Source organism: Callithrix jacchus, chromosome 4 (genome assembly GCF_049354715.1).
Source record: "Callithrix jacchus isolate 240 chromosome 4, calJac240_pri, whole genome shotgun sequence".
NCBI classification, from domain to species: domain Eukaryota; kingdom Metazoa; phylum Chordata; class Mammalia; order Primates; family Cebidae; genus Callithrix; species Callithrix jacchus.
The window spans coordinates 115,617,800-115,643,544 of NC_133505.1; the positions used below are offsets into that span (position 1 = coordinate 115,617,800).

A 25,745-nucleotide genomic window follows, 5' to 3' on the forward strand; every position below is an offset into this window, starting at 1 on the left:
GAGAACAGAGGATCTCTCCAAGTGCATATGAGATCCAGAGTCTAGGGTCACTCCTTGACTTAGAATCCATGTGGCTCCCACATGCCCTCTGGATAAAGTCCAAGCTTCTTAATATGGTCTACAAGCCCAATCCAAATCTTCTCACCACCTGCTTCCATCCATTTGTTTCTGCATTTTCTCTCTCTTCACCAACACATAATTACTTATTATTTATTTTTCTGCCCATTTCCAGATTCCCAACATGCCATTTATAGCCTCCCTGATTTTGAACCTGGAGGTGTAATTAGCAACCTGAATCTTACATTGTTACTAGTTTTTATTAAAACTAGCTTAAGACAAGTGCTCCTTCTTTGAGGTTTCCCTTTCATCTTGATTTGTTTCTAAATCCTCTGGATTTGTGGGGGTACAAGAGGGATGGGGGAGCACTCCCTGACTTCCGCATACCAGCAGGAAGTTGGCTGCCTCATTGTTTCTTGCTGCTACAAGGGTTGCAGCCAAAACACTGGCCCTCCAGAGGTCCTCAGTGGCATAAGAGGACTCAGTGCCAGGTAAGCCAGGTACTCTTATTTCCTCATTCAGTCAATTGCTCACTGGAGCACAACCCTGTGAGGGAAGACTCAGTCTGGAGGATCTTCCAGCATCAGCCACCCACAACACAGCCTAGCCCTTTTTTCCAGGCAATTTTGTTTTGGATCTATATTGACTTTTTCGAAACTTTTGTTGTTGTTAAGGACAGTTACAGGCCTTCTTCACAGGTTAAGAGTTAAGAAGGCCCTAAAGTTCTTCTTAACTTTAAATCTTGCAGAACAGGATTTAGGGTGACATACATTCATCTAACAAATATTTATTGAGTGCCTACTAAGTGCCAGACATTGGCATCAGGTGTTGGGGATACAGCAACTAACAAGGCCTTTGCTCTCATGAAGCTTAGGTTCTACTAAGAGAAGACAGGACAAATATACAAGTAAATGAATGAATATGATAGTTTCAGAAAGTGTTAAATTTTATAAAGAATGATGACAAAAACTGACAGGGAAGTGAAATCAGAATAGGGTGACATTTGAGCTGAGATCTGAATGACATGGAGACAGCTGGGGAAGATCTGGAATAGGAATGTTCTAGGCAAGAGAAAAGCAAGCATAAAAAGCTCTGAGACTAGGAAGACACATCTGAGGACTGTGTGGCTGGAGCACAGTGAGTGAGGGGTGGTATGGCAGCAGATGGAGAGTTGACAGATTTCACAAATAAACACACAGGACACCCAGTTAAAAAAAATAAATACTGGCCTCAGCCTCCCATGCTGGGATTACAGGTATGAGCCACCAATGCCTAGCCAAAGAAGAATTTTTTTTCATATAAATTTAGTGTAAAGAGTGTACAATGTTTATAACATCTCCAGTAGTGTACAGCCATGTCCTAGCCCTTCACATTCATTCACCACTCACTAGCTAACTCTTGAGCAACTTCTATTTCTGTAAGCTCCATTCATGATAAGTGCCCTATACAGGTGTACTTTTTTTTTTTGATCTTTTAAACTGTTTTGTTTTGAGACAAAATCCCACTCTGCTGCTCAGGCTGGAGTGCAGTGGCATGATCTCAGCTCACTATAACCTCTGTCTCCTGGGCTCAGGTGATCCTCCCATCTTAGCCTCCTGAGTAGTTGCGACTACAGACACATGTTACCACACTGCTAAATTTTTTTTGGGGGGGCGTATTTTTTTGTAGAGATGAGGTTTTGCCATGTTGTCCAGGCTGGTCTTGAACTCCTGGGCTCAAGTGCTCTGCCCACCTAGGGCTCCCGAAGTGCTAGGATTGCAGGGATGAGCCATCAGCATACTGTATTTAAGTGTCTTTCTTATGTTTTGGTATGTTTAGATACACAAATACTATTGAGTTACAGCTGCTTACGGTACTTAGTACAATAACATTTTGTACAGGTTCGTAGTGTAGAAGCAATAGGTTGTACCATATAGCCTAGGTGTGTAGTAGACTATCCCATCTAGGTTTGTGTAAATTCACTCAGTGGTGTTTGCACAGTGATGAAATCACCTAATGATACATTTCTCAGAACATATCCCTGTCATTAAGCAATGCATAACTGGTTTTCTTTTATGGATACAGCTGGTTTCTCAACAGCAACAGTAGAAACCAGAGGTTGGTGAAATGATACGTTCAAAATTCACCTAGGATTTTTTTTTATACATTACAATTATCATGGACAAGGACAAACAATTTTGGTCAAACAAACAATAAAAGTATTAACCTCCAACAAACCCATACCATAGAAAGGAAAGTAACACCAAGAGAAAAGTCTGAGATATAAGAAGGAGTTGTAAGCAAAAAAAAAAAAAAAAAAAAAGAGAGAAAAGTAAGTATGAGGGAAATCTAAACAAACATTGATTATGCAAAATCATGTCTAATTCGAAGAGTAAACAAAGTAGATCTAAAATCTTGAATGAAAATACAGTGTAAGATGGGAAACTGGTTATCCGTATTCCAGTGTTTTAAGGTTACAGCTACTGAATACCTTGAGGCTTTACATACACATGGTAAAAGAGTCAGGGACAGCCACTTAATTGGTATAAATAGAGCACATACTTCAAACGCTGTAGAGGAGATAATGGCATTTAAAAGTTATTGGTCAATGCCAGGTCAGGTGCAGTGGCTCATGCCTGTAATCCCAGCACTTTGGGAGGCCGAGGCAGGTGGATCACTTGAGGCCAGGAGTTCGAGACCAGCATCGCCAACATGGTAAAACCCCCACCTCTACTAAAAATATAAAAATTAGCTGGGTGTGGTGGCACAGCTACTTGGGAAGTTGAGGCATGAGAATCACTTGAACCCAGAAGGCAGAGGTTGCAGTGAGCTGAGATCATGCCTTTACACTCTAGTCTGGGTGACAGAGCAAGACTCTGTCTGAAAAAAAAAGAAGAAAAAGAAAAAAGGAAAAGATGGAGAGGATGTTGAAAAGGTAGGAAGAGCCAGATCATGTGGTCTTTTATGCCAAGGAAAAGGAGGTTGGATTTTATTTTAACTGAAATAGGAGACCACTGGAAGATTTTTCAAAAGGACTGTTGAATCTGACTTATGTATTCAAAAATTACTTCAGCTGCTAGATGAAGAGTAGATCCTAGAGGGACATGAGTGGAGGCAGGGAGATGACAGCAGTGTAAAATGTGAGAAGAGCCCATATTCAAGGTAGATTTGGGGGATAAGTCTTTCTGACAGGACTTGCTGGGAATGGATGTGGGGAGTGACGGCAACAATGCCATCAAGATTGACTCCTGAGTTTGGGGCTAAATCGCCAGAAGGTACAGTGTTACCATTAACTGATCTGGAGGAAGAGAAGTTGGGTTGGATAATAAGTGTGGGGTGGACATACTAAATTTGAAATGTTATCTACATAACAAAGTATAGTAGGCAGTCATAGGTAACAATCTGGAGTTCACAGCTGAGAACAAAATTGAGATATTAATAATGGAGTTATCAGAGCATAGATTATAAACTGTAAGTAAGATCGGTTACAGAGTGAATATTGATAAAAGGGCTATCTTCTCCAAATCTAGTTTCCAATCTTTTCTCCTTTTTTTTTTTTGCCTTGAGAGGCTACAGGGACTCACGGACTTCATTATCAAAGCCCTGTGCTGACTGACTTCCAGGTGTACTATGTCAGTGGAGAACCTGGCAGATTGGTGGAAGGAGAAGATTATGAACATCTGGCAATTAAAGGTTAGTGGAAGTCCTTTGTCATGATGAAGGGCATAAAAAATATTTGTGTGGCCTGGGATGGTTGGCTGATAACTGTAGCTGAAAGGAACTATAGTCCAAGGCTCATTATGACTTAAAGGGATTTGAGGACAACCGAAGGATAATTGTCAATGTTCAATGCCAATAGTGCATCTTTAGAGGGATTTTACAGTACTAATCCAGTAGTGCTCCAATTTCCAGATCCCATGTGTCCTGTACTACACAAGGACAGGGAGTGTATCTGCTTATATTTTAATCTCCTACTATATGTAGACAGGTAGAATTCTTGTAAATATACACATACTTGTGTATGCTAAGCACTATTCAACATGCCTCTCACAAGCTTGGTAAATACATGTGCTCACAAATTAATTCTTGGAATGCCTTTCACCCCCTGGTTATAATCTCAAATTGGACTTATTTTTCTAATTTTTACATGCTTTGATTCTAAAAGGTCCATTTAATTCAGACATCACTCCCTCTGAGAATTCTTCCCAGAACCAACCATAGTTAAGGGCTCTAAGGCTTTGTAGATATTTTTTTACCCAGGTCTTCATTTGTTGAAGAAGGAGAAGGAGAAGAAAGAAGAAAAGGAGGAGGAGGAAGAGGAGGAGAAGGAGGAGGAGAGAAAAGAAAGAAAAAACAAAACAAAAAAACCACAACTAGACAAAGTCATTCATGTGTAAAATATATCTCTCATTCCTATCCTGTTCTGAACTCCCTCCCCTTCACCACCGAATTTGTGAAATTTTAATGAATTACCTGAATTAAAGTATCAAATGAATTGAGAAAAAAATGAAAAATATATAATTGAAAATGTTTAAAAACGATAGTATTTATTACTGTACTTTGAGTTTTGAAGAATTTAAAACTACAGTTGACACTGTATCCTGAAATAAATTCTAGAAGGCTTAAATAATTTAATGTATATTTTTAAAAACACAAATAAGTGAATAAGTAGAAGAAAACAGAATGGAATATTCCATCTCTAAAGACTGAAGACTTTCCAGAGCTTAGAAAACTATTAAAAATCAGCCTGGCCAACATGGTGAAACCCCATCTCTACTAAAAATACAAAAATCGGCCAGGCTCAATGGCTCACACCTGTAATCCCAGCACTTTGGGAGGCTGAGGCAAGGGGATCACCTGAGGTCAGGAGTTCAAGACCAGCCTGGCTAACATGGTGAAACCCCATTTCTATTAAATTACAAAAAATTAGCCAGGTGTGGTGGCATACACCTATAATCCCAGCTATTCAGGAGGCTGAAGCAGAAGAATCGCTCGAACCTGGGAGGCAGAAGCTGCAGTGAGCCAAGATCATGCCATTGCACTCAGTTTGGGAAACAAGACTGAAACTCTGGGCCGGGCACAGTGGCAGGCAGGTCATGAGGTCAAGAGACCAAGACCATCCTGGCCAACATGGTAAAACCACATCTCTATTAAAAATACAAAAATTAGCTGGGCATGGTGGTGTGTGCCTATAGTCCCAGCTACTAAGGGAGGCTGAGGCAAAAGAATCACTTGAACCCGGGAGGCGGAGGTGGCAGTGAGCTCAGAACGAGCCACTGCATTCCAGCCTGGCAACAAAGTGAGATTCCATCTCAAAAAAAAAAAAAAAAAATCAGAAAGGTATGATGAACAGGTTTTATGTTAGTACCTAAAAAATAGAATATATTTACTACAAAAGGTTGATGTCTATATTACATAAAGAATACATGCAGAACAACTTTTAAATCTCACTATTAGATTGAAGCAGCAAGGTTCCGCTTTTCACCTATTAGAGAAAAAAAAAACTATGAAGATAATAGCCACATGATTGTTAAAAAGGATTAAAATTGGTGCTCCTCAGTGCTCCTGGAAGCAGTATGAATTGCTGTAACTGTTTTGGAAAGTTGCTTGGTAATATGAATTGTGAATATCCATCTAAGAATATTTATGCCCTTTAATCCAGCAATTTAATTTCTCAGAATTTTTATCAGGCGAATGATCCTGAATATAAGAGAGAAAGATTCAACACATCATTTTATTTATTTATTTTTAAAACTTTTGTAGAGAGAGTCTCACTCTGTTGCCCAGGTTTGTCTCGTCTCAAACTCCTGAGCTCAAGCATCTTCCCACCTTGGCCTCCCAAAGTGCTGGGATTATAAGCATGAGCCACTGTGTCCAACCTCACCATAGCATTTTAAAATATTGTACAACAGTACACAGGCCAGCAATAGGAATGGTCAAATATAGCATATCTACTCAGTGTGGATCTGAGTGTAACTGTTAAAAAAAAAAAAAAGAAGGAAAGGAAGTATTCCAAAATCCTTTTCCTACTTTCCACATTTCATTTACTGTTTGATTTAGGATCTGTCAAATGGAGACTGCTACTCCAACCTGAGTGAAGTTATTGTGGCTGTGAAAATGATGTATAGACAAGCCATGGAGAGGCATAGGCTGGTTGGAGTTTCCCTTGCCTCAAAACTGCACTGCCTCAGTCTCTTCCTGAAGCACTCAAGGTTGGGGCAGCAGCTGGAGGATAGGAGTGGGCAAAAAAGAGTCCCTGTGAGCCTCAGTGAGTACCGTGGCCTGGACACCCACTCTGTTATTGTTTCACACAGGGAAGGTTTAAGGATCCCTGGACACCCATTCAAAATATTCTTTCATCATATTTGGGATGCTAGTTAATGGATTATTTATAATAATATGCAAGCATAATTTCTAAACAAAAGCAGAATTTCAATAAGAGGTTTTAAAAGGATACATGTTCTTATTGCAGAAATGCTGTTCTGTCTTGTTAGGGACACAGACCCCTTGACACAGAAAACATGACGTGCTCCCCTGAGAAGGAAAGCAAACATGATAGGTGGGTGTGAGTGCCATATGGAGTGGGCCTGGAAGGGGAGTGGTTCTCAGGCTCCAACAAGAAGACTTTCCCAAGTGTTGTCTATATTTTTCTTGTACTCTAAAGTACACTCACACACACAGACACACACGAAGGACACTACTGACACTAAAGAACAATGACACTGTGATAGTGGTTTCCAAGATGTGCTTACAATGCAGGAAGTGGAAGGGTAGGAGCAAGACTCTGTAGTTATGCAGATCAGGGTCTGAATCTGGATACAACTTATGTGATCTTGGGTAGGAAGCTCTTCTCATGTGTAAGAATGAGATAATGCGTAAAAAGCCACTAACACACTCTCTCTGGCCACATAGAAAATAGCCGGGAAATGGTAGCTGTGCCAGTAGTTATTCTAAATAAGGTCCCAAGTGTAGCTAACTGTAGTTGCATGTGAGTGGTAGGGACCTGGAATGTCCAGCGCTAGAAGCTACTCTAGGAAATTTGACTTCTCACTTCTTTCCCACTGCTACTACCTGCTATACTCTGCTGTATAGATTTAATCAGAGAAAGAGACTCTACGGAGAGAGAGGTGAAAAGGGAGAATCACATGGTTTTTGGTTGCCAGCTCAGCTCAGGGACAGAGCTTCTTTCTACTAAGGGAAGAGAAAGGCCATTTGCCCTAGTTTTGTGCAGAATTCAGCAGCTCCAGAACAATGATGCATGAGATGTTAGAGCTCAGAAGGCAGCATCTTTGGGCTTGTAGAGTTCTCAGGGTGAAGCCATACTAGAGAACTTCATCCCCAGAGGATGTGCAGTGGGACCACATGGGACACACCCTGGAGACCCTAAGAAACACTTGGTGGTATTTTGCAGGGACTGCTGCCCTTCATAAAGGCAGGGACACTGAAGCAATAAAGTTTGGGTTTAACTGCTAAAGCAAACTCATAACATCCATAGGCTGAAAAGATCTAAGAACATTTATATCTTGTTAAGAATGAAAAAGCCAGTAGATTGCAGTTGGTGATAGAAAGATGGTGAATTACAGGCATTAATAGAAATGGACAAGGAACAAAAATGGGAAGGGGCTTAAGTTGCCACCAAAACTTGGTAGCTATTGGCAACTCCCAGTCTCCCGAAGAAGTAAAGGCTTTTGAGGTTTATCCTAACTTTGGCAATAGGCTTCTAACTTTAAAAATAATTTTATTATAAAATACATAATGCAAAGATACATAAAAAAGGCTTCTAGTTTTTTTTTTTTTTTTTACTTCTTGGCTTCTAGTTTTTAAGCAACATTACTGAATTTATAGGGATCAAAGAGCTAAACCATCTGTTGTGGAGATTAAGAAATGAAGGCTCAGAGAAATTTACCCAAGATTACACAGTTAATGGTCATATTTTTGATTTTTTTAAGAGTCAATCTTGCTGTTTCACATTCTAGATCTTTTTATATTGCTGCTGAAAATTGATCTTATTTTAAAAATCTCATTAAATTCAATTTAGTAAGTTTTCCTCTAGCATATACTTTTTGATAAACATCATATATAATGACTCTAGATTTCTTTCATCCTTCTTAAAATTCCAGGTAATTTCTAATTATAAAATGAAGTATAAAGCATGCTGCAATGAATACTTAAGAAAAAGAAAAGAGGCAGCGAGCCAGTTGTTGCAAAATCCATTTATTTTTTTGGTAAAATGATAGTATCTTATGTTCACAAAGTCCACAAACAATTTCTTATGTAAAATGTATAACCCATATTTTGGTTTCATTTATAACAATGTTAATTGTGTTTCTTAAAGCTTTCTAACATTTAACGAGCAATTTTAACAGACACTGGCTTTTCTACTGAAAATGTTAAAAAGGAAAATAATATATTTACTAAATGAGTTACTTAAATATATGGAATTATAAATGGAATGTCTATTTTGTTAAATCATCAAAGTTCAGGCAAAGAGCAACACATTTTAAAATCGTATTAAAACTTATGTTTATATAAGCATGCTCCTTACTGGCTGGCAGACCTTTGAGTTCATGTGAAGTCTGCTAGCCATCGTATGTTGCTCAGGTGGCAAAAGTACTTCTGGGAGGCCCAGATTTTCAAACTTCTATCAGTTTCCCTCTGTCACTTTCAGATAACTCTTGAGATTCAGGTTGCTGTCACCTAAGTAAATTACCCATTAATTGGGTCTATATTTCTGAGAGAGAGAAAGGTCTCTAACTTATGATCAAAGTCAATGGCTCTGAAGTGAGGTTCCTTGTATTTTCTGGTCATCTTGGCACCCAGGTATGTTATGAGTTCACATCTTTCCATAAACTGCTCCAACTTCTTCTTATACTTTTTTCTTGTATATTCAGAACCTTTGGGATTAAATGCTGTAGAAAATTTCACAGAACTGTGAATAATTTCTGCTAGGTAGTGAGTCATTAAATGAAAGAGAAGGCAACTGGATGCGTATTTCAGTTAGGTACATAGTTATGGTTGAGAAGATATCCAAATCCCAAATAAAATCTGGAGAAGTATTCTCTTATAGGTCATAACTGCCTGTATTCACCCTTCTTTATGGCATGGATTATTGAGCTCACTATATTACTCATAGTCCTTACTTTGAAAACTAGAAATTTAACTTCGATATTTCATTTAAAATATTTGCCGTGTATTGTATTTGCTACTAACACACACACACACACACACACACACACACACACACACACCACTCTCTCTAACAAAGCAGGCAACTCAGTTTAACAACCTGTTCATCACTTATACTACTATTAATGTTAAATTCATTCTGAGTGGTAAATCTTTAAAAAAGACATACCTTTTAGATGAAGTGCTATATAGAGTAGTGCAGACCTCCTTATACTTAAGAAGGGGAACTTGGGCTTTAAACGTCCTGCTGAATTCATTGCTTTAATTAGAGAAGTTGCAATACCCTGCAGGGAGGGGACAATTCAAATTATGTATATACTTGAGTTTGGTTTCTTTTCTTAGTGCCAATAGATAGAGGCAAATATTATTTCTTTGCCTCAAATAGCCTCCTGAAGTGGGGATAGGGCTTATAAATATGGTTAGATGACCAGTTAGCCAACAGCAAAGAAATAAAAATACGTTTGATCAGGAAAAATGAAAATTACAAACTGGCTTAGTGCCAGCTGGGTGATGGATAGGCGTATGGGCTTCATTACACAAGTCTCTCTATTTTTATATGTTTGACATTATTTATGGCAAAAAGAGAAGAAAAAAGGGGACCCTGGGCTTTGCGTTACTTGGCCCGCATCTGCTTCCATTCTCAGAAATGGCCAGACTGCCTCCCACTCTGAGGACCCATGGCCACCTAACAAGGAATTCCAGAGACCTCAGTAGTCAGTGCTGGCAAGATTTCAGAGCCCAGAAGGTAATAAGAGGCCCTCCTAACAAAATTTGGCCTTCATGAGAATATTCCTCTCTGGGTGGGCTTCATCTGGCATTTTGATGTTAAACCAGACTGAAGGCTAACCTTATAGGCAAGTTGAAAAAATCAGAGTGGTTAAGAATTACTGACAAAGGTTTGAAATTGTGCCCTAGGCATTTATTTTGTAGAATTTTAAAAAGTTTTAAAAATAAGCACATATACACCATGGAATACTATGCAGCCATAAGAAACAATGAGTCCATGTCCTTTGTAGGGACATGGATGAATCTGGAAACCATCATTCTCAGCAAACTGACACAAGAACAGAAAAATAAATACCGCATGTTCTCACTCATAGGCAGGTGTTGAACAATGAGGACACAGGGACACAGGGAGGGGAGCATCACACACTGGGGTCTGTTGTGGGGGAATAGGGGAGGGACAGCAGGGGATAGGGAGGTTGGGGAGGAATAACATGGGGAGAAATGCCAGATATAGGTGGGGGGATGGAGGCAGCAAACCACATTGCCATGTATGTACCTGTGCAACAATCCTGCATGTTTTGCACATGTACCCCAGAACCGAAAGTGCAATAAAATATATTTTTTGAAAAAGCTTTAAAAATGTAAAAATAAAATAGTAAAGATAGTTGTTGGCTGCTGCTAAGTTTTGCTATTCTTAAAAAATTATACTTGGATAAATAAAATATAACAAATAGGATAAATAAGAGTAAATAAAACTGACTTTATCTGGATGTGGGGCAAAATATGGGCTTTTTGGTTTGGTTGTGTCACTGTAACTCCACTCTTTCGAGTATTGAGTGAACAACCCTCTCCCAGACTGAATCTGCACATTCCAAATTATGAAAAAGTTTCACAGACACTGAAATTCAAAAATAAGGACCAAACTACATATATATAATTCAAATGGAAACAATTTTGTGATGATCTACTTTCTCTTTACTTTGGTGCAGATATCTCAGAATTAGCTATGGAAGCGGGATTTTCACACATTTTATTTTAAACACTACACATAAACAAAATCGGCTGAGTGAATTTGCAGCTTAAAATCAGAAAACTCTGCCTTGAATTTGATTGTTCCCAAAATGAAAATTAGTGTTAAAAAGAAGATATCATTTGTATTCTTCTAACATATATGACAGAAAATTAAGTAAAAGAACCTGTTCCAGATATCCAGGCAAAGGAAGACTAGTAAGAAGTATCGGTTCCCTTAATGGAGGAAGCTTGTATGGAAGCTTCTGTTCCCAGTATTTCAGTGGCGACCTAAGAACACAAAGTTCATTAGATGGATGCTCACAGTTATACTCAGCGTGTATAGATAGGAATACGTAAGAGACTATTAGAAGATAAAGTTCACTACTTGTTTTTCTGCACTGGAGAAAATGATACAAGTGGGAAGGCTGGGGCTCCAGGAAGTGCACAGCTACTCACATCTACTGGTTACCCAGCCCTACTCACCTACTCTCAGTTTTCTCATTTTTCACAGTAATTATATAAAATTTTCTTTATTTTCCTCAAACTTCTGACTCTCCCAAATGCCCCCTTGCCCCAGGCAGATTCCATGCTATACTCAGAGAAGCCATCGAGATGGGACTTCCTCAGCCCATCACAAGCAGAGTCACCCACATGTTCTCTTCCTGTGGAGGAGGTGCCTCCCATCTGAGACCAGGCCCCTTGGTCCCACCACACCCTCTCTCCAAGCATCTTACTACAGCAGCTGCTGGCTCACTGCCCTGGCATCTTTGCCACTTTCTTCTTTATTGGGTCCTTCCCATGCACATGCATTTAAACGTCTTCATAATTCCCCATTAAAAAAAAAAAGAAAAACCACCTTTACTCCTTAAATCCTATATGCCTTCCAGAAATGAACATCTCTTCTCTTTTTACAATTAAACTTCTTCAAACAGTGGCTTCACTAGAGATTGCAAGGCACCACACAAATTTTATCTGCAGATGGGATTTGACACACATGTATTTTATTTTTATATTTGAATCAAACATGGATGTTTAGGAATCTGAACAATTTAAACAGCAATGTGCTTTCCAGATTATTCCAGCAGGAGATGGGCAGCTGCTGGTCCCTTCAGCCGGTTGTGTGCAGTCCAGTGGGCAGCAGGCCCCCAACTCCTGTGTCTTCACACCCAGCCTGCTTGCCTCCATCCCTCGCCTCCTGGCTGCTGTCAGTATGTGTTTGCTTGTAACCTCTGGACTACAGGCAAGATCTGTTTCCACAGCTCTCATCTGCTCCTTGGAGCTCTGTAGTTGACTTCCTCTCATGTCACTGGACAAAACCATTCTTGACAAGATTACCAATGACCTGCTATACCCTACATCTCAAACGCTTTTCAGCCCTCGTCTTGCTTGACCTCTGAGCAGGATTTAAACTTGTTGCCACACCATCCTTCCCCTCTCCTCCCTCAACCCTCCTCATCCCTGCTCTCATTTCATGTCTCTGTAGTTCATCTTTCTCAGTCTCCCTCATAAGCTCTTCCGGCATTCCTGCATTGGTGTTTCTCAGGCCGTGGTCCCAAGCCCTCTGCCTTCCCCACATAACTGTGGTGAGCTCAAACATGCCATCGTATTTCAGACAAGATCATTCTCGCAGCCTCATCACTGGTAGTCCTGCCTCCAACCCATGATCTACACTTTAGTAGTGGTCTGAGTCCAGAGCAAATTGGATTCTGATTCATTTCCACACCCTAAAGGCCATCCCATTCTGTAATTATCAGGCAATCAAAGTCCATCTTACGCTGGATGGCTTTGGGTAAGGGACTAGTCCCTGGAACAGGGACCAGTCCTTGTACACACACACACACACACACACACACACACACACACGTGCACACACACACACACACACACACACACCTCCCCAGTTCCCAGAATGTTGCATGCAACACAGAAAATTTTTAGTAAATATCCAATGATTTAGTGAATAGTCTCACCTCAAAAATTTCTGGAGTTTTTCTTTATTCTCACAAATGTATATACGATTACGATATTCTAAAGCACAGTCAATGCTACCAGGTACTAGGGCTTCATATCTGGAAGACCAAAAGACAAAACAAAACAAAACAAAACAAAATCTCTATTGGATAATTAATGTGCAGTATTGTATAAATACCATTTCAGAAGTATTTTATCTTTCTACCTATGTAGCTCAAGGAAGAAAAAGAATATTTTTCCAATTAAATAAGAGCGACATTTGACCAAAATGTTAAGATTGTTGAATGAACCATTTCTTTGGAGTAGCAATATCATTATATACTTCCAGGAAGGCCAGGACTTGCCTTTGTTTTCCATCCTGATAGGTCACTGGACAGTATCCCTGGAGCTCTGCACACTTAGGGAATCGACTCTTCAGCTCTGACAGAGTCAGCCTTTTGGGGATCATGTCGGCAGATGGGAGTGGATGAGGTGCTAAGGGAGGCACGTACAATTCTGGGTTCTCCAAGAATTTCTATTAAAAAAGAATTTCAGTAGCAAGATGATTTAAACCAGGAATGCTATGCCAATCAGAAGGCCACTGAGGCTCTCCTGCACCCTCCCCGTTTTCAGTAGCAGCATTCTGCTGTTCCTCAAACTGTGAGAACCTCTTCTCTGACTGGAAGTTCCCTATAGGAATATTCCCAAGTGATCACATCCAAGGTTTATCCTCATCTCAGTCGGCTCATTCATTCATTCCTATAAAAAACACTTGTGCTCCTGCTATACGACAGGCACTGGAGAGAGCAGGGCCCTGCCAGCCCATCTTCCTGTCCTGCTGTATAATTAACCAGTTGGGTGCCTTTGGCAGGTGAGTTAACTTCTCCAGCTTCAGGAATCGCTCTGTAAAATGGAGGGGGTGAACCAGATACATGGCTTTTAATGTCACTTCCAGTTTTAAAAATTCTATGATTACCATTAAGTAAGCAGGAAGAAATAAATATCTCATAATAAAGGGAACAACAATGCTAATTCTCCAAGGAAATAAAATGCTCAGAGACATCTGATTGGTTTTCATTGTTTTCAACTATAAATCTTCTAAAATTGTCAAATTATGGACATCATGAGAAGAATTCCACATTCTATTCCACTAAGCAGAAATATAAGGTATATAAAGAGTTCTAGTGATAGAAAAAAAAAATAAAGCACAGGAGGCATCTATGAGCTCTTGCTTCATTTCTAGTGACTCTGATTCCCTTCAGCAACCCTGGGAGCTGAATCCCCTGGATCCTCTGTGGGTTGAGCCCTTGGTGTTCAGCATCTCTTCCGTTGATGGGGCTCACTGTTGGCTCTTCCTGCCTGTTAGGCTGGCCCAGGCCAACGGCCCATCATTGACCCTGGACTCCTGCAATGTTTCAAAGTATGTCCTGGGATGCAGTTTTGGAGCTCACCACTGAGTTACCTCACTGGTCCCAGAGTCACAGTTTCCAGTAATGGGGCCCCTGGTCCCACGTTTCTGGGCACCTATCCCTTCCTATTGATGAATTCGAATATAAGGCATTTTCTTTCCTTAGTAAATATTTGGAGTTAGAGACGAACTTACATTCAGTTTTTCCTGAGAACTCATTTTATAGTAGTGCCCTCTGAACTCTGCTGCGAATTCCAAGGAGTTAGTTGCAGAGCAATCAAATAATTCCTGGGATTCTGCCAGGCTGACAGGACAGAACTGTCCAAATTCTCCCAGGCGAGAAAGCAGCTCTTGAGGCGTGATGCATAACTTGTCAATGCAGGCAGCTTTTCCTATTATTAACATAGTAACTATTATTATGTATACATTTTTCATAGAAAACACAATGATTTGAAAATTAAAATAATTTTAATTACACAGCACTCTGCAAATACATACACATTATAAAATTCCAAACAATAGAGTAAAAAGTAAAAGTTACTATTCACATCTCCGTCATGTCAATCCAATACTTAACCTGAGAGGTGATTATCACTGTTGGATTTATATCTTTTGCAGTCTTTTTTCTATACATCCATGTATGTACTTTTTTTTGCATGTAGTATGCTTGTGCCACCATACTATAAACATTATTCTGCAACTTGCTTTTATCAGTCAGTTATGGTCTTTGAAATCTTTTCTTATAAGTTTATACAATTTACCTAATTCTTTTTTTTTTCCCTTAAGATGGAGTCTCGCTTTGTTGCCCAGGTTGGAGTGCAGTGGTGCAATCTTGGGCTCACTGCAATCTCCAGAACCCAGGTTCAAGTGATTCTTGTGCCTCAGACTCCCAAGCTAGGATTACAGGTGTGTTCACGGCTGGCTAATTTTTTGTACTTTTAGTAGAGATGGAGTTTTGCCATGCTGGCCAGGCTGGTCTTGATCTCCTGGCTTCAGATGATCCACCTGCCTCAGCCTCCCACAGTGTTGGGATTACAGGTGTGAGCCACCGTACCTGGCCAATTTACCTAATTCTTTTTAACTGATGCATCATATTCCACTGTATAAACATACATGTAGTTTACTCAACCATTTATCTATTGATGAATGTTTTGGCTGTTTTAGTTCTTAGCCATTATAGACTACATATATGATACACACACAAAATTTATACATGTGTGCATATCCTCACATTTTTAAATCTGCTACATTAAAAAACCTATAGGCTAGATTTCAGGAACTGCATATAGTTTGTTGACATGATGTTACTCACACAAACTTCTCCCCGTGCCCAGATGCCACCCAAGAGAAGGAAACAAACATTTATCCAAAAGTGATTGGCTTTAAAGAGCAGATTTTTAAAAAGAAAATGCCCAAGTTCCTTTAATGAACAAGATTAAGAGTTTTCTCTCTATGCTTACCCAGAACAAAAATAGAAGTATACACATAACAAAAGAGAGTTTTCTCTCTAATACTCCACTGGAATGGGGACTTGAAAGCAATATGAGATGTTATAGAAAATAAAATTACTTTTACATACATTTTAGTTATTATGAGTGGACTTATAGCCAGCATATTTTATTAGCTATCCTTTTACCACGGAAAAGTTTTACCTTTTTTTAACGATTATGCCTAGGAAGGACCCAAATTAACTATAAAATTATGAAGCATAAATCATGGTGTTTTTTGTTAGGATAGAAATTATCTATCTAAATATACTATTACAGAACTGTAATCCCTCATCTAAAACACTTGGGGCAGGATATGTTGGATAATTCAGAATATTTTAGATTTTAGAAATACATTGCACTCAGCCAGATGTGGTGGTTCACGCCTATAATTGCAGCACTTTGGGAGGCTGAGGCGGATGGATTGCTTGAGCCCAGGAGTTCAAGACTAGCTTGGGCAAAGAATACAAAGACTACAAAATTTAGCCTATTGTGGTGGCACATGCCTGTCTCTACAAAGACTACAAAAATTAGCCTATTATGGTGGCACATGCCTGTAGTCCCAGCTCCTTGAGAGGCTGAAGTGGGAGGATCTCTTGAGCTCGAGAGGTGGAGGCTGCATTAAGCCACTGCACTCCAGCGGGGGCAAGAGTGAGACCCTGTCTTGAAAAGAGGGGATGGGAGGGGAAGGGAGGGGAGGGGAGAGGTACATCACATTCTTACAGAGTCTGGAGCAGCACCCTGTAACCTGTAAGATGAAATTTCCCCAACCAAATAGGATGACCCTTTCCCACTTACGGGATTTCATAAAAAGACTGTAAATTGCCATATGTCAGCTTATGTCAAGTTTTGCCCTCAAATGATTTGTAAATAAACTTGAGATTTTTAGAGGTTTTTGGATTTTGGAATCTCAGGCCAGAGGTGTGGAACTGTGTCATGTCACATGACTGCCTCACTGATCTGCCTGCCTCTACTGGGATGGAGGCTGTGGAGGTCCGGGAGATGATGTTCCCTGATACCAACTACCATTTTCATCTCTTCAAAAGGCCAGATGTAATCCTGAAAAGGAGATGGTTGGGAAACCAGACCCAAAGAGATTTCCGTTATGCAATCACTCCACAATTTTGCTTTTAAACAGGGAGTGGGGGCGGGGGGGGAGGGGGAAGGAACATACACAAAATGAAGGAATCTTTATTAACTGGCATTCCTTTAAGCAATCACAGCCCTCCTTCAATAAGGCAGACATTTAAAACCATTGGCTTATTGGTTGTCCATTCAACTCTTGAAAGCAAAAAATTATCAGTGTGGCATCAGCACTACTTCCAACAAGATCTTTAGGACATAAACTGATAAAGTGACAGTATTTTCCAAATGATAGCATCAAAGACGTATCAGAGTCAACAGAGGTCAATTAGAAACCCCAACTCGTGGCTCATGCCTGTAATTCCAGCACTTTGGGAGGCCGAGGTGGGTGGATCATGAGGTCAGGAGATCAAGACCATCCTGGCCAACATGGTGAAACCCCATCTTCACTAAAAATACAAAAATTGGCCAGGTGTGGTAGCACATGTCTGTAGTCCCAGCTATTTGGGAAGCTGAGGCAATAGCGCATGCCTGTAGTCCCAGCTATTTGGCAAGATGAGGATAGCTTGAACCCAGGAGGTGGAGGTTGCAGTGAGCTGAGATTACACCACCACACTCCAGCATGGGCAACAGAGTGAGACTTCATCTCAAAAAAAGAAAGCCCAACTTGACTTCTGAGTCCCAGAAGAAAGGACATCAGCCATTAATGAATCCCGACCTTATCATTAGGTTCTGGTCTTCTCTGAAGAGCTGAGAGCCAGCTGGGTGGAATCTCCTGAATGTCTTTGTGTCTCTTGCACAGAGTTAACAGAAGGCTTTCTAGGGGAGCATTATTGGCCTTAAAACAAAGTGACTTTGAACCTTACCATATCTTACCACATAAAATTATTGTTATTTAACATTCCCAACTGCCTGATTAATCTGAACATAAATCTGATTGTGAATTCCGTCACCATATCATCGTATCGCGTATATCACTGGAAGCCACAGGGTGAGCTGATCTTACATGACTCTAGTGGTATTCTTGATCCCTACCTTATGGTGTTCATGTCTTTATGTAATCTCCTCCCCCATGTGTGGAGTGGACTGAGTAACCTGCTTCTAATAAACAGAATATAGCAAAAGTGAGGGGATGTCACTTCTAAGATTAGTTTACCATTATAGCTTGAATTATGTTTCCCAAAAAGATACATTGAAGTACCCCCAACACCTATGAATATGACCTTATTCGGAAATAGGGTTAGAGAAATACACACAGACAGATACGGAAATGAGAATGCCATGTGAAGACACCAAGACACACACATAGAGAATGCCATGTGACGACAGAGGCCGAGACTGGAGTGATGTGTCTGTAAGCCCAGGAATGCCGAGGATTGCTGGCAACACTGGAAATTAAGAGAAAGGCATGGAATAGATCCTCCCCTAGAATCTTCAGACAGAGCATGGCCCTGCCAACACCTTGATTTTGGACTTCCAGTGACCAAAACTGAGAGACAATACATTTTTGTTGTTTAAGCCACACAGTTTGTGGCAGTTTGTTACAGCAGCCCTAAGTAAAACAATTACAAAGGATGGACACTCTTTCTTGCCTTTTCAGGTTGTTCACTTGATAAAGAAAGCTGCCATTTCGGAGAGGTTCACCACTCAAACCGAAGGTGGCCTCTGGCCAATAGCAGCCAGCAAGGAACTGAGGTCCTCAGTCCAGTAACACTCATGGAACAGAATCTTACCGACACCACGCTTGTGAGCATGGCAGTGGGCTCTTTCTCAGTTAAGCCTTCAGGAAAGACCATAGTCCTGGCTGACACCTTAACTGTAGCCTTGTGAGAGACTACCCAGCTAAACCGTGTCCAGATTTCTGACCCACAGAAACTCTGTATGTGTGTGTGTGTGTGTTATTTTCAGTTGCTAAGTTTTGGACTAATTTGTTACACAACAATAGATGACAAATACACTATTCTGTCTGTTGCTTATGACACAGATGAAAAGGCTAAGAAGCCCCAATATTGATTTTCTACAAAGAATATTACACTACTATGATACTATAGTGGTACTATAATATTTAGTACTATGGTACAATAATATATAGCATTATTAAGGTATATAGTATTATCATATAAAATATATTATACTATGTGGTGCTATAGTATTCTAACACTATCTATTCCTAGGTTGCTCTTTAACTTACATGTACTGAATCTCACCAATCCTGACAGGGTAATTTAGGATCATGTGACTTCAAGTCTCAAAAGACACCCAAATGTCTCTTTTTCTAATTATTGGGATACTCCTGATGACACCTGGCAATGTCTATGTACTCTCTTCTGGAATGTGGCAGGAGAAATCTCTTTAATCCTCTAACCACAGCCTTGCACCATCTCATTGATCAGAGTAAACCTTGGCCTCCTGGTAGGGGAGGATCATTTGAACAGTATACAAAGGAAGCAGAGCATGAACAAATCAAAACTAAATGCAAACAATCAGGTACAGGCTAGATGATCAGATGGGCACTGAAGCAGAAGAGAACAGGCCAACTTCACTGAGATGAAACTGTTTGTGGCAGGGGCAGGCACTGGAATCATGTAGTGGATCTTCAGTTCCTGCAGAGTGCAGGGCTGACACACTTATCCCACAGCTGCTGGGCATCATGGCACTGATGGCTCACAGCCGGACTGGAAATTGTCCCTTTGTCATGGTTTATATAAGTTATACTCCCTCCCAGGCTGGCTTGCGGTCAACGACAGGCTAATGTGGGGGTGGAGAGGATACAAAGCCTGGACCCTCCCCTCACTTTGGGGACATTTTGAAGGTCCATCCCAACACCAGTGGTTCCCCAGGATCTACTGAGGGTTTCTGTTCCCACCATCCTGCAGGTTAGTTTCTCCCCTCTGCCCAATTTGACCATCCTGACTTGTCCACATGTGGTATCTCCTGATTAGAGTTGCTGGATAAAATGAAGGATGCTGCTGGGTGTGGTGGCTCACACCTATAAACTCAGCTGAGTTTATAGGCATGAAGACAGCTGGGAGGCTGAGGTGGGAGGCTTGCTTGAAGCCAGCAGTTTGAGACCAGTCTGGGAAACAAAGTAAGACCGCACCCCCCATCTCTATAAAAACATTTTAATATGCAAGTTTAGTTTTCTTATGGACTCAAAATTTGCATCATACTGTAATAGTGTAAATAGTAAAAATAATTTTAATTCTAGATTCCTAAATAAAATTTTGCCTAATGTCACTTTGCAATCATGGCCCCATATAACTACTCCATACATTCTGAAAAATAGCTTCTTACTATGCCAAATACTATACACCCTTTTAGTGAGAGATCATGCATTATTTTTATGTCCTAGATTCACACAGGCATTCAATAAATGATAGCTTGGGTAGCAGCAGTCATTTATTAGAGCAAACATGCCCACATGTCATAGTCTATTTTGGCTGCTATAACCAAATGCTACAGACTGGGTAATTAATAAACAACAGGGATTTAGTGCTCACAGTTTTGGAGACTGGGAAATCCAGAATCAAAGTACCAGAAAATTTGGTGTCTGGCGAGGCACTGTTCCTCATAGATGGTGCTCTCTTGCTGTATTCTCATGTGGAAGGGACAAGCAGGCTCCCTCAAACCTCTTCTATAAGGGTAGTAGTCACATTCTTGAGGGCAAGTCCTCAAGACCTAACCACTTCCTAAAGGCCCTACCTCTTAATAGTATTACATTGGGGATTCGGTTTCAGCATATGAATTTTGGGTGATACAAATATTCAGACCATAGCATCACAATAATTGGATAATACTATACATATAAAATACTGATTAAGTCATGCCTGACTCATGTTCAAATGGAATGAATTATAGTAACATGAGTTACATGAGTCAGGCATGTTTACACGTTAATATTTTATTCTACTTTAAAAAAATGTTTTCTTACCTGCTTTTATTCTTTCCAGGTATATCTGCATGTATTTATTCACCATTTGAACATTCTTAACGACTTCATTCCATACCCACCATTTGCTGTGAAATCCATCAATCACATACCAGTTCTGATGCTGTTCTTGATAATATTGCCTAATCTCACCAATATTTTTGCGGTGCTTTACATTCTTGACAGCTACAATTTGTGCACTATTGTGCAATGGATGCGGCAACCTAATAGAGAAACAGAAGGAATGGAAAAAGCCATTAAAAATACTTTTCCCCCCTGCATCATTAAAGTTTATTCCTTTTTTGTTGTCTTTATTGTGTACGTTACCTTTGTTCATTTTCCTTTTCTAGGAGCAATCTTTTGAAAATCTCCTTGGAAGGCACACTCAATTCAAAGATGACCATAGGAATGATTGACCTGGCTTCCAAGAGATTCATTTGATGTTTAGTTACAGGATATCCATCAATGACAACACTAACAAGGAAAAACATGAAAATAAAAAATTCTACATTTCTTTTTCTCTCGTATATCCTTTGTATCTTCTATTAGTAGCCCCATGCTTTTCTTTACATTACTCAATTTATCTTCCTCACACTTTGCCTTCTTCATTTCTGCATCTTTAATCTCAGTCAGGCCAAGAGCCATGAGGTGGGCAGGACACATCCAAACACAGTTCAGAAGGTGGGGGTAGGAGAGAGCTCTGAATTTCTACACTCAGCCTGCTGAAGATTGATTTTGGCAGAAATGAGAGAAAACACTCACAGTACCTTGAACATTGTGTTCAATTGGTGCTATTAATCTAAATATGAAAGAGTACAGGCTTTAGAGGCAGATAACTTTAGATTTAAAACCCGGTTTGAACTTTCTGAGAGGAAATTATATTTAGCTTTTAGGGTTGTTTTAAATATTGGAGATCAGGTATGTAAAGCAACTAGAGTAGGGTCTGGTACATATTAGATGCTCAAGAAGTAGTATTTTAGTAAGAGATAAGCCAATATGGAAAAAAAGTGTGTTCTAAGCTTGCTTTTTGTAGTAAATGCTCTGTGAGGAGGCTGGGAGCACAGCTGCGGGAGAGTTGGTGAGAGTGGCCCTATATTATTTGGGTGGGAATCATTCCATCAGGACCCATGATGCATGCCTCTGAGCAGAAATGACAAGGAGAATTTACACTAGTTCAATAGATTGAGATAATGAGATTGTCACTACCAAACTGAGACGGGGTGGGGGAGCAGGGTGGGGGGAAAGGCTGTTTATACCTTCTAGGAGGAGTGGTCCCCAATATCAGGAAACTCCCTGTGAGGTGGGGGCAAGCTGGGCATGCTGGCCGATGGTCATAGTAAGCTTGGTTTGGCCTAAGTCACAGGATGCACTTCCCCAGTGCTTTCCGGCTGTTAAAGCAAACTAAATATGGCCGTACTTCTATATTTGAATTCTTATAGATGAACCATAACCTAGCTTAATAGTCAGACAGGATTAAAAACCTAATTTAGGAGTATGCGCCTGTAAGTGAGTCCTGGCCAATCCCAGCGGCCATACTTCAACCAGTCATAGACTGCTAAGTATTCTAATTATGTGCAAATAAGGCAAACATCGACCTGTAACCAATTCAGTTGTTTCTGTATCCCACTGCCAATTTCTGTACATCATTTCCCTTTTTTGTCTATAAATCTTCTTCCACCATGTGGCTGTGCTGGAGTCTCTGTGAATCTGCTGTGATTCTGGGGGTTGCCCAATTTGCAAATTATTCATTGCTTAATTAAACTCCTTTAAATTTAATTTGGCTGGAGTTTTTCCTTGATAACAGCTGAGTCTCTAGGCACTGGCCTCCAATTCCACAGCAGAGGGGATTGTTGGCTAGGCTGTCTTCATAGAGCACGTATGAGGGTGCCATTGTTGTTTATTTAATCAAGAGTAGCTCAACTTCTTTATCCTGTGAAGAGTCACTTGAGTGACCCTCAGGATTAGGGAAATTCACGGTGAATGAGCAGTGATTGTTCTGGTATTAACGTGAAATGAAATCTTTTTGACTCAACCACAATATCCTCACTGAGGTCCATTCTATGCAAAGCTGAACACCAAGGAGGAGGTAACTCAATTTGGGTACGTCCTGGGCCTTTTCTGGAGATGAAGTCTGACACCTCAGAAGCTGCTCCCCAATAACTGAACTCAGGAGAACTGTTCAATAACATAATTATGGGTCACAGACAAGGAAGGGCAAGGAGGCTCTGAATAGAAAATCTTGAGTACATTAGGGGGGTTCTAGATCAGTGACCTGTGCTCAAGACCAGGGCCTCAGATTTCACGGGGAGGGCTTTTACTATTGCGTGTGGCTCATGGCTGTGCTGGAGGAGCAAAGGTGAGGAGAGAAGTGTAAACTGAAGAGACAGCTCAAGTACATAGCTTTCTTGTACAAATGCAGTGTTAGGGATGAGGCACAGCTACCTGTGCAGAGAGCTGGGCCAGACATAGACCATCTCCATTAGACTAGCACATGGGGGATGGGGGAGGGCCACTTCTCCATCATTTCATGGGGCAGTGAGAAGCACTCCTGGAATGTGGAAGTCACATCAGCCTCCTTTGTGAAAGTCTAAGGCTTTTGGACAACTCAGGGGTTGCTAGAGAGAGTGAAGGGGCGTGCCTGCTAATCTGGCATGTGAATATTCAAGCCAAGTTTTTGCTTGACAGAAAATTCAAATATGTAACCATATAGGTGCCCAGAGTTTGAGAGAAGTAGATCACACCCTTTACAAGAGCTTTAAGCCCTATGTAAGTGTTTTAAATCACTAGCGAGCAGTTTCTTGATTTAACTCCCTCTGTCCCATCCTCTGACCCCATTCACTTACCCTGCAGTACTGCACACACCTTCCATCAGAGAAAGTTCTAAAGCCTGAATAGCCAGTTCATCAGGTGCTATCATTCCTTTATGAAGATGCCAATTTAACATAAGTGCCAGCTCTGTTTCTGGGTGATTGTTCAGTACAGAACGCAAAGCTTCTCCTATTGATATGCGCATTAGGCCATATTCACTTGTAATTTTTTTGGCAACTGGAAAACATAAAACTTTTCAATTAAATTAAATTTTTTAGATTTGGGGGAACATGTGCAGCTTTGTTACATGGGTATATTGCATGATGACAAGGTTTGCGCTTCTAATGATCCTGTCCCCCAAGTAGCGAACATAGTGATGGCAGTGGCTGCAGGTGCCCAAACCAGGCTGCACACCCAGGCCTGCTGCTCTATGGAGCAGACAGGAGCCCCACCTTCCTGGGCAGGCTACAGTCACCCAAACTGCAGCTGTGGATCCCAGCCTCTCTGTGCTTTTAAGGTAGCCAGAAGCAGGTAGGATCTGTCCTCTTGGGTGCAGCTGCAGGCGCCTGACCCACAGCTGCAAATCGGGGCTTCCCGCTCCATGGAGTAGGCAGGAGCTGGAGACAAGCAGAAACCATGCCCCTTCTGAGTTGGCAGGGTGGGAGCTCCCTGAGTGCAGCTTGGGGAGTTCTCCCAGGCACAGGACCCAGGCATCTCTGCATTTCTGCAGCCTGGATCCTTGGGGTGCCGGGAACCTCCCCACCCTCTGCAGGCTCAGGGGTGTCTCTGCTCCTGCTGCCTGGCCTCTCTCTGCTGCTGGCCCTACTCCCATCTCTGAGCAGGAGTTAGGGCCGAGCCCCAGGGGCCATAAATGGCAGTGGTTGGCAGATTGATTCCTGGGCAGAAGGGGGTAGTTCCCCAGTAAGGCCTCACCCTCAGGCCAGGGAGGGCCTGAAGGCTGGGGACCAGGCTGCCAGTCCATAGACAGGAGTGGGGACTCGTGGTACCTCTTCCAGACCTACCCAGGACCACCCAGCAGGTACTTCCTCCCCTCAGGTCTGTAAAAGTCCTGGGCTCAGCCAGAGCAGGGCAGAGGATGAGATGAACAGAGGACGAAGAGGGCAGAGAGATGACAGGATGACAGCTGCAGAGAGGAGTACCATCTCTGCTGATAGCTGGAAATGACAGAACAACCAGTTGCAGAGAGGAGCCACCCTCTCCAGGGCCTCCTCTCTGCTGAGAACTAAACACTGGATGGATGAACTGCCTACATAGAGGAGCCACCCACTGTGGGTCTCCTCTGAGCTGCTGTAACACTCAATTCATCTTTGTCTTGTCCACCCTTCACTTGTCTACCTACCTCATTCTTCCTGGATGCAGGACAAGAATTTGGGCAAAGCTGCCAAGCCATAGAAGTTTCCAGCCAGAAAAGATCCAACCAAAAGATCCCATAACAATAGTACCCAATAGGTAGTGAAAAAAACAAAACTCTAAGTTTATTTCATTTCATAAATGTATCAGTTAATCTTAGTTTTAGACTCTGGCCAACAGCAAGCTAATTTTTACATTTCTCAGTTAAATTTCAAGTTATAATTGCCATATTTTATGGAATTAATAACTGTCAAAGGTCAGTCATTATCAGTCCTTCAGGTATGTGGCTGATAGATCTGGTTAATGAGCCAAATCTGGTTTTGTTTTTTTTTCTTAACAAACCAATTTTAAGGGTTTTCTTTCTTCTGCATGAGGTGGCAAAATTTTCAAGAGCTTTGCAAGTCATCTTATCTGTACTCTTAGTATCTGGTAATATGCCCCAAATAACAATCTAACACCCCTGTTTTACCAAATTGTATCATTCCCCTGTCTATTAGACTCCATGCTGCAATCAGCATAGCAGACCCTATATGGTTAGATCTCAGTTAATCCTCTAGAAAATAATTTTTAAAATGTATAATGGCACACTTGACATTTTAATAGTGACTTATAGCCTATGAAGAATTTTTCTTCTGTGACTTTATTTGGTATTTTTAACTATCTCATCAGGTGGGTGGAATGGATACTGAAATCCCAATTTTATAGATGAGGGGAACTGATCTGTCCGAGGTTACATAAATGTTGCCATTGG

General features: G+C 41.0%; 1 protein-coding gene across 6 annotated transcripts in view; it reads right to left on the reverse strand.

Moving 5' to 3' along the window:
- Positions 1 to 7,825: 7,825 nt before the first annotated feature.
- The window catches only part of AK9 (adenylate kinase 9), a 221,005-nt gene continuing 203,085 nt past the window's right edge, over positions 7,826 to 25,745 (reverse strand). For 5 of the 6 annotated variants that reach the window (XM_035296488.3, XM_035296487.3, XM_017971308.4 and 2 more), the window contains 9 exons: positions 23,659 to 23,860; positions 21,143 to 21,289; positions 20,819 to 21,039; positions 14,513 to 14,709; positions 13,275 to 13,444; positions 12,930 to 13,028; positions 11,145 to 11,247; positions 9,392 to 9,506; positions 7,826 to 8,945 (listed from right to left, as the gene is read on the reverse strand). In XM_035296488.3, coding sequence (XP_035152379.3) covers positions 8,743 to 8,945; positions 9,392 to 9,506; positions 11,145 to 11,247; positions 12,930 to 13,028; positions 13,275 to 13,444; positions 14,513 to 14,709; positions 20,819 to 21,039; positions 21,143 to 21,289; positions 23,659 to 23,860 — 1,457 coding nt within the window. In that variant the 3' untranslated portion in view covers positions 7,826 to 8,742. Of the gene's footprint in view, positions 8,946 to 9,391; positions 9,507 to 11,144; positions 11,248 to 12,929; positions 13,029 to 13,274; positions 13,813 to 14,512; positions 14,710 to 20,818; positions 21,040 to 21,142; positions 21,290 to 23,658; positions 23,861 to 25,745 lie in introns of those variants that run through there. The other variant, XM_017971309.4, reaches the window with a different exon arrangement.